The 9,907-nt window shown below is 46.1% G+C and overlaps 1 protein-coding gene across 1 annotated transcript; it reads left to right on the forward strand.

Moving 5' to 3' along the window:
- The first annotated feature begins 6,237 nt into the window (after positions 1 to 6,237).
- RNASE7 (ribonuclease A family member 7) lies at positions 6,238 to 8,099 on the forward strand. Its single transcript, XM_065548604.2, has one exon. The coding sequence runs from the start codon at positions 6,761 to 6,763 to the stop codon at positions 7,319 to 7,321; it is 561 nt and encodes a 186-aa protein (XP_065404676.1). The 5' UTR covers positions 6,238 to 6,760; the 3' UTR covers positions 7,322 to 8,099.
- Positions 8,100 to 9,907: the final 1,808 nt, after the last annotated feature.

The following is a 9,907-nucleotide window of genomic DNA, read 5'->3' on the forward strand; positions in this document are numbered from 1 at the left end:
TCTTCCATTCTTATTTCTTTCTCAGCAGATGCTCTTGTCTGTCCTGGACACCACACACACTCCAACTCCAGTAAGACTCAACTCAAGTATATATCTGATTCAACTTCAAGAGAAAAAATGTGGTCCCTTCTTTCGTCTAAAACTCTGCAATAGCTTGTTTCTCATAGGGTAGGGGTGCCCAATCTTTTGGCTTCCCTGGGCCACATTGGAAGAAGAATTGTCTTGGGCCACACATAAAATACACTGTCACTAATGACAGCTGATGAGCTTAAAACATGCAAAAAAAATTCATAATGTTTTAAGAAAGTTTACGAATTTGTGTTGGACTGCATTCAAAGCCATCCTGGGCCACACGTGGCCCATGGCCCATGGGTTGGACAAGCTTGTCGTAGGGTATAGTCCAAACTACATCTCACAGGACATAAGATTTCCCATGATCTTGCACCTGCCCATGTGTGCAACTGTGTCTGCATCCCTGCTTCATTCCCACCTTGTCCCTCACCTCCTCCATGCTCTATCTCCTGCTGTCTCCTCTATCTGGAACCCTGCTGCTGCACCACCCCTTCTCGCCCCCATCTATCTCATGGTGCTAGCTCATAGAAAGACTCAACCCAGAGGTCCCACTTAGAAAGCCTCTGGTTGTAAGGCCTCCCCAAGGAAGTGGGCACAGTCAAGTGAGTGAGGAGAGAGCCCACATGGGCAGGTGGCTCATCTGTATTCTTCAGGCTGCTCAACAGGACAACACTGAGTGGGTGCCGATGCAGGGTGTTGCCTGAGCCTGGCTGACTCAAGCCTTTGCTTTGAGGAAGCCAACCACATTGTAGTCCCTGCCTTGAATCATGCCACCTCTTCCCTGGTCCCTCAAGGCTGCAGCTTCCCTGAGAATAGAAAGGGACTTTTTATACCTTTTGGTCTTCCTCTTCCTTCATTCCCCACCCATCCATCACTGCTCTTCACTCCCCACACCCAACACCACTCACTTCTGCCAGACAATTACAGAAACTGAACAGCACGTTATAGAGGAAAGCATTCAGAACTTAAATGATATAATGATGATGAGCCTTTGGGTTCCCAACTGCAATCCTGGTGATCTATTCCCTAAAGTCCTATCCTAGAGGTGCTGATGAATAAGATTACTTCATCCATTCTGACATCCTCATCATGGTGTCATGTGCTCTGTAAGCCTGAGATTAGTGGGATTGTTGTCCCATTACACTGGGTTTTACATACTCAAGCATTACCCTAGGGATGAAAAACTAAGTTCTAGAGGGACAGTGGCTTGCTCAAGGTCATATGTCTAATTCAGTAGTTCCAGGGACAATTGGATAATGTCCTTTTATCCAATTGTCATTTTTGGAGACATGTCATTTCGGAGACGTTTTTGGTTGTCACAACCAGGACTTGCTACTGGCCTGTGGCCAGGGATATTGCTGAACATCCCACATTTCACAGGATAGCTCCCAAAACAAAGAATTATCCAGACCAAGATGTAAATAACACTGAGGTTGTGAAGCCCTGGTCTAAATAATTAGCTAAACAAATTTCTTAACAAAAGCAGACTTACTTGTATCTTATGTGTTAATGAAAATGATAAACATCTGTGACTTCAAAAGATTTTTGTTAAACAAATGTTGATTGTAATGGTGCTGATTCTACCAGCAAAATGTGTATTGATAGTTCACTATTGAAACAATAACTAAGTTGTTTTTCCTGTAAAGATGACCCTCTGCATGTAATCATTTACACATTCTCTCCCTGCCCTCCCCAATGGTAAACATTTGTAGAACAACTGGCTAGGGTGGCAGGTGCAAGGGTGACTCCCTATGACTGAGGAGAACCCCAAAATTTTGCCTTGAGTGGGCTCACCATGATCTCATTGGCATTACCCTTTGCCCTGTCCAATTCAAGTTGCTCAAACAATATACTGTGTCATGGACAGTTCCTGAGCTGTCCTTGAAACCGAAGGATTGCCTCAGCCATCTCAACCTTCTTCTCGTAGCATCACCTCAAACCCAGGGCTGAAGTCCAGAAGCTGCATTGTCAGTTCCTCATCTGCTAACCATCTCTGTGGGCTGGTAGCAATCCCATCTCAGACTGGGATCATTGAGGAGCAGACAGAATGCCTTCTAAAAGTTGAATCAGTTAGGGTCACTTATATGCAAGGCATTATGCTATATACTGTGAAATGTGCAAAAGAAGTATAACAGGTGGTCCTCGTGTTGTGGGAATTGACAGTCTATGAGAAAGATAATACATACATATGAAGAAATAACCAGTGATTCAAGGCAGAAAATGATACATTCTGAAGACAGTAAATGCTGTAGGAATTTAGAGGTGAGAAAGATGTCTCTGAATTTGGAGGGTCAGAGAAAGTTTTCCTCAGGGGTAACCCTGGCTTGGAAATGGATCTCGTGGTGAAGTTAGAAGTTAAGCGGAGATAAAGAAGATTATGAAAGACATGCTTGAAAAATGGGGGGAAACCCGTCTGGCTGGGGTTGAGGCACTCAGTGGGAGAAAAGTCAGAGATAAAGTTAGAAAGACAGATTTGCCCATTTGTGGCAGACCCTGATTACCAGGCTAAGGAAATGATACTTTGCTCTGTACATAAATGGGGAGCTGGGAGGGCTTGTGAGACAAGGCTTCAGTGAACCCCCGAATCAGTTTCCTCTTTCCTCCATCCTGGCTTGTCTAAAGGCATTGGTCTGGGAGCCAAGGATTCCAAACTTCTGTCAGTGCTGCCTCCTTCTGACCCACAGCTGTTCCAGGAAAGGTCATGGGAATTCAAGGACCTGAAGCAAGTCCCACATCTGATCTCAACTTGCTGTATGTTTCACTTTCTCAGTCTACAAAAATGAGCCCATTACCTTTATTTATCAAAGGACCAACAAAATTAGGATAACAGGACTTGGATCTGCTCTTGCTTGGAAGGAAACTCTCATGGGCTTTCCATTGGTATCCAGAGGCTGGGTGGAACTCCGGAAGGCAGAGAGGCTTGGCTCTGAAGGGTAGGCACCAATCCAGGCCCAGCCCTCCTCTCTCCCTTCCCCCTTCACTCCCTCCCAGCACAGGCGAGAGGAAGCAGCAGCTGTTGTCCTGTGGGGAAGACAGGCAGAGGTCCACCTGGCACTGTTGGGATTTTCACAACACCCGCCCCAACTTAAACACACACACACAACAGCAGCCTAAGGAGAAGCTCGGCCAACAGCAGTAACTTCGACGATAGAATGAGAAGGAAGCAGGGGTAAAGACTGCTGGTGTAAGGGACTTTTTCTTCCCTTCTGTCTTCTCTCCCACAATTTTGTCTTCTGCTCTTGCTCTCTCTAAGTCTTTCTTCTCCCTCCTGTGAAACTCCTGAACCAGTCCCTGGCCTGATGCCTGAATCTTTTTCTTCTTCCTAACCTTGTCCCCCTTCCTCCATCTTTTTCTGTTGCCCCATGAATGCAGTGAAGGCAAAATAGCAAAATTAGCCTACCAAGTACAAGGTGAAGCAGATCTTGGAAGCTGGATAATTTGGGCACACAAACAGAATCACCTCCCTTATCCAAATAATTGAGGCAAAACAAAGGTTTCAGTTGAATTGCACATATGGTAGGTTCAACTCTATTTCAATTTTCATGTGCAAACTTAAACCTTTACTCTCTTTTCCCTTTGGACTGAGGCAGTAGGGCCATGTTTATTTCACTTTCACACAGTCCTAAGGCAGCCTTCTACACAGCCCAGCATACTCGAGTTGAAGAACAAACTAGGATAATTACAATGTCAGGAAAACACAAGTGCAGAGGGAAGTTTAAATCATGGCTGGAAGACATCTCACTCTAGAATAATGAGAAGTAGAAAGGAGACCAAGCTAGGCATTCAAATGAGCTTGCAGCCTTCCGCCCAGCCTCCATTCCAAAGGCTAGACTGGCCTCTGCTGATACACATTTGATACACAGCCTGGTTTAAACCGTGGGTTTTATCTCCTAACATTCATGTTTCTACAGCAGCAGGGGCATAATTCTCTATCCAGAACTTCTATCCAGAAGTTCAGCCTGCAAAGCTTGGGACACCTTAACAAAGAAGTGAACAGCTGTTCCCCTAGCCAAGGCCTCGCTGAGGACAAACCAGAAGAGCCAAAGGCCTGTGTGAATTTGTTCTTGATTCTCTTTTGCCATCTAGTGGCATTTCTCATCTCCAACACCACTTTTTCTTCTAAAGATCCTTCATCCTGACCCCCAACCCACAGCTGTGCTGTCCGTCTACTAAAATAATGTCCTCCTGGACTCAAAACAAACTCCCCATCCTCCTGACTCAGAATCATAAATGCTGGACCAGAACACAAACCTTATGATCAGGATGGGTTGTGCGACTTCTCCACAGTTATAATCCACACAACAGCCAGGTAATCCTTTAAGCAGACAAGTTCTTTGTTCATTACTTAGAACCCTCCTAGGGTTGCCTATTGTGCTCGGAGTAAAAGTCACAGGCCTTCAAATGGTCTGTAAGTCTTCCCAATGACCTTGTCTCTGGTTCCTCTCTGAACTCTCAGTCACCTGCTCCAGCCACACTGGACACACTGCTGTTCCTCCAACACCTTAGGCATCTGTCTGCTCTGGGGCTTTTGCAGTGCTAGTCTCTTCACTTGAAACATTCTTCCTCCCTGATAATCACAAGTTCACTCTTATCTTCAAGTCTCTGCCCCAGAGTCAGCGATTTCAACCATCTTATATAAAATTACTGACCGCCAACCCCTATACTGTTCTACTTTTTTCCCCAGCAATTATCACTTTGAGCAAAGTATACATTTTGTTTTTACTGTATTTCTCCAATGGAATGTAAGCTCCACAAAGGCAGGGACTTTTGTCTTTGTTTGTTTTTGTTGTTTGTGTGTTTGTTTTTTGAGACAGGGTCTCACTCTGTCACCCAGGCTGGAGTGCAGTGGTGCAATCATGATTTTTCAACACAGATTTTATCTCCAAAGCTCAAGCAGTCCTCCCACCTCAGCCTCTGGAGCAGCTGGGACCACAGGCACGCACCACCATGCCTGGCTAATTTTTCAAATTTTTCGTAAAGACAGAGTTTCGTCACATTGCCCAGGCTGGTCTTGAACTCGTGGCCTTAGGCAATCCTCCTGCCGTGGCCTCCCAAAGTACTAGGATTACAGGTGTGGCTCACCGTACCTGGCCATTTTTGCCTTTTTTGTTCAGTGATATATCCCAAGTACCTCAACACTGAGTAGGTGCTCAATAAATATTTGTTGACTACATGAATGAATCATGCCCAAGATTCTGAGATTACCTACCACTTACAGGTAAATTCTGAAAACAAAAATACTATTCATCTCAGTTTCACAGGCCTTCTCACGCACAGAGGGTGATGCTTCTCTGTCTTGGCGTCTCGGTTCTCCTGAGTGTCATATTCCAAGCTCCCAGGAGCCCCCAGAGTAGCACTGACCCAGACGCTACACACAGCTGTCACCACCACAAGGAACAGGACATACAAAGTGAAGGAAGCACTAAGGCAGGATGTTGAGAGCAGCAACACCAATAGCATTTTAAACACAAACATTTGGGAAGTATTAAAGTTTCGTAATTTTCAATAAAAAAGGGAGGGAACAAGTGAAATTGAGAGGTGTTGGCTACCCTCTCCAGGTAAAGCCACATGGCCTTGGTTGGTACCTGGAACTGGAGAGGCCCATGAATCATTGTGGAACGGCTTTGCTACTGGGGATGGTGCCGGGCATCATGACAGTGATGATTCACCCACCTCCCTCGTGTCTCTTCCATCTCCTCCGAAAGGTAAGCAGTATCTCCAGATGACAAGGAATCAGACAAAACATCTTTCTAGGCTGTTCGATCTGTACCTCAGGTCAGAGAAGAAGCAACCCTTAACATCACAGTGATTGACTCTTCCCAGGATCGTGGACCATAGGTGTATATGAGAGGATATAAATGACAACTCTTCCTGAAATTGATTTCAGTTGACACCTGGATCAGGTGTTCTATTAAAGAGTCATTAGAACCATGTGGCCAGGGGACAAATATAGTCTTTGAATGTGACGATTCAAGCTTCCTCATTGCTGAACATGTTTAGGCAGGTACAGGCATCCTTAGGTGTCCACGTATTTGGGACATGTAAGTGGAGAGGCATGAACCTGATTCATTTCCTGATCCAGTGATGCTCCCCAGCCCGCCTCCAAACAGACGCAGCATAGCCCAGGCCAGCTCTTAAGGAGTTCAGGAGTGAGAAGAGGCCCTCAGAGATCTGACAGCCTAGCAGCGCGTGGACACCGCCTCAGCCCGCTGAGCAGGAGTCACAGCACGAAGACCAAGCACAAAGGTGAGGCTGCAGTAGGTTCTGGGGAGGAGTGAGGACAGAGAAGGAGGGATGGGCTCCGATCCTGACAGTACACTCGAGTGAGTAATAAAATGGTTAAAGGAGGGACTGGATTTAGGGGAGATGGGGACACGCATTGGGGAAAGGGGAGAGTGATGTTGGGGATGGAGGCAAAAAAAATGAAAAAGAATGGGAACACAGATGAGATGGGAATGGGGACACAGGAACATGGAGACACAAAAGAGATGAGATTTGAGGGAAAGGGGAGAGGACAAAGAGTGACAGGCAACAGGGACAGAATGAAGGGAGCAGAAATACAAGATGAGAGATGGGGCCACAGGGTTGGTGTTGGGACTGCAGCGGATGTGGACACACAGAAGAAGAGGCAGAGATGAGACAGTGAGGAAAGGAGACAACCGAGTAGGGAGATGGGTGATTAGCTCATATGAGCAAGTATAGGAGGACTAATTTCTCGACTGAACACCTGTGTCCCAGCGACCCCTGCCCTCATTCTGACTGCTCCCCCCTTGGAGAGATGGCACCGGCCAGAGCAGGATTCTGCCCCCTTCTGCTGCTTCTGCTGCTCGGGCTGTGGGTGGCAGAGATCCCAGTCAGTGCCAAACCCAAGGGCATGACCCCATCTCAGTGGTTTCAAATTCAGCACGTGCAGCCCAGCCCTCAAGCATGCAACTCAGCCATGAAAAACATCAACAAGCACACAAAACGGTGCAAAGACCTCAACACCTTCCTACACGAGCCTTTCTCCCGTGTGGCCACCACCTGCCAGACCTCCAACAAAGCCTGCAAGAATGGCGATAAAAACTGCCACCAGAGCCATGGACCCGTGTCCCTGACCATGTGTCAGCTCACCTCAGGGAAGTACCCGAACTGCAGGTACAAAGAGAAGCGCCAGAACAAGTCTTACATAGTGGCCTGTAAGCCTCCCCAGAAAAAAGACTCTCAGCAATTCCACCTGGTTCCTGTGCACTTGGACAGAGTCCTTTAGGTTTCCAGACTGCCTTGCTGAGCCTCAATTCCCTCTCCAGGCCTCTGCACCACTCCCCTACACCCAGAGCATTCTCTTCCCCTCATCTCTTGGGGCTCTTCCTGGTTCAGCCTCTGCTGGGAGGCTGAAGCTGACACTCTGGTGAGCCGAGTTCTAGAGGGATGGCCTTTCATCTTTTTGTTGCTGTTTCCCCAGATGCCTATCCCCAAGAAAGGGGCTAAGCAAGCTCAGGGCTGTGGGTTCCCTGGTCTATGCCTTTGCACATGTCTCCCCTGCCCCCTGGCATTATGGCAGCATGACAGCATGACAAGGGGAGGAAATAAATGGAAAAGGGGCATATGGGATTTGTGGACACAGCTGTTTCTGTTCCTGAACTAGAAGTCTTCCCCAGCTCTGACGTGGCAGTGAGGTGACCTGAAGCAAAGAAAAATATAAATAAATACCACTTCATATTTGTGTAGAGCCTCCACGTGAATCCTCTAATCCCCTGTGACATAGACTTGACAGGGATTGTATGCCTTCTTTATGGATGAGGAAATGGAGATTTTAGAAAGCTTAATTAATTAAAGAGCTTGTCTAATTAGTTAGTAGCAGAACCTGGACTTGAACCTAGGTCTCATTACTCTAAATATAGTGTACTTTCTACTCTACCAGTTGGACAACAAAGAAGACACCATTACAGGGGCAAGAGAACTAGGTAAGAGTTCACCCATGAAGAAATGAGTGCTCTGAAGAGCCAGTTACCCTGTGTTGGCTGCAATAAAGATCATTACCTCTCTAGCCAAGAGATTGTTTATAAGGTGCTCTGGCATCTTATTCCTTCTCTCTCTTCCTCTCTAACCGCCCCTCCCACTTCTCTAGACCACTGCTCTTCTAACCTGGGCCCTGGGCCTGGCTCTGGCTGGATCCCCTTGGCCTGAAGACATAAGGCAAAGGGAGTGTCTCAACTTCATCCCCCAGATCCAGGATCACATTTCCTTTGACCTTAAAGGACTTCCATGGCCCTGAGCCTGCTTGTCACAAACAGGCTGGTGGGAGCTGCCAGAGCTTCCTTCCTCCTGATAATGATCTCCCCTGCCTCGTTGCTTCCCTGGCTCTCCACTCTGGCAGTCTGCCCAGGCCTGAGGGGTTGAGATGCGAAAATGCCATTTCCCCGTCCCCCTGGGCTACAGATACCATTTCTCCTGCTCTGGTAAGTGGAGCTGGAGAAGATATGGCTTGGTATTGGCCAGTCCTGATGGTCTCTCCAGCATTGCCTGACCAGCACCATCCCCTTCTTTCTTCCTTTATCTCAGTCCCAAACAAGCTGCATTGTATCCCATGCCCGCCCTATTTCAAACCCAAATTCATTTTAAGACATTCCCAACCCTGATGAGGATTCCACTCTACCTGTCCCTCCCTATCAACTGCTGTGCTTTTTCACTACTGACCAGAGTCAGAGTAAGCTTGGGAGCCAGACAGAATCAGGTGTAAATCCTGACATCTACATGACCTCGAGCAATTGGCTAGTCTGTTTCTCTACAGCAAAATGAGAGGAATCCTACCTGCCAAATAGGATTCCAGGTAAAGATGTGGAAATGATATCTATGGAACTCCTGTCAGCCCCAAGGACTGATAGGTATTAGATCATGATAACTAGTAGTAGCAATCTCCATCTTTGGAAAACACGCAGACCAAGGCAAACACCCTCACTAAGGTCTCCCCAGAGACTTTCTTCTGCCAAAGTGATGATCATGAGTGGGTTAGAGGACAAGCCCGCAGGCAGAGTCCTGTGAGGCAGCCAGGTTGTCTGAGATGATAAGGAGAGAAGGTAGGGAAAGGATGATTAAAAGAAAGGAGAGCAGATCATTGAACAGTTCTAACAGAATGAGGGCCAATAAGTTGATGAGTTGGCCACCACAGCCAAACGACTGAGTGTAAAAATAACTACTACCTGGAAACAGAACATTGCCATCATCGAATGGACTTCTGGGATTCTTTAATAAATCTGAAGTTTATCCAAAATCTGAATTTGTTTTGAACTCTTGTGGTCACTATACTACATTTACCATTCTAAAGAGATGATTTTCACTTGCGGTGCATAGAAAAGCAAGATACTTGAGGCAGCCAATTTTTTTCTTCATTTTATTCTTTTTTCACAACTGTATCTTCTTTATTGATGATCTTTCTATGTATAATATAGTTTTAGAGACATTCCCCTCACAAAATTTAAAGTGGCTAAAAATTATGCCTTCAATACATCCTCCCAAAATAAGAATTTCCAAATAAAACTTTTTCTTGAAAGACTCATGACCTAAATAGCATTAAATAACTAGAAAGTTCTGAAGTAACCTGTGGCGATAGAGGTCAGAATAGTTGTAGCGTTGGGGAAGTACCAACTGTGAAGGGGCATGGGGGAGCCTTCTGAGGACCTGGAAATATTCTATTCTTGGTCTGGATATGTTTCCTATGTGAAAGCTCATTGAACTGCACACTTAAGATTTGTTTCAAGAGGTGGCAAGTGGTCATAAAAATAAATAAATTTTAAAAAGACGTGTATTTTATGTAAGTTTTATCTCCATTTCAAAAAACTCTTTCAAATATATG

Source organism: Macaca fascicularis, chromosome 7, assembly GCF_037993035.2.
Source record: "Macaca fascicularis isolate 582-1 chromosome 7, T2T-MFA8v1.1".
Taxonomy (NCBI): domain Eukaryota; kingdom Metazoa; phylum Chordata; class Mammalia; order Primates; family Cercopithecidae; genus Macaca; species Macaca fascicularis.

Coding starts and splice junctions, on each gene's coding strand:
- RNASE7 (XM_065548604.2), top strand. CDS start 6,761: ATGAGCAAGTATAGGAGGACTAATTTCTCGACTGAACACCTGTGTCCC.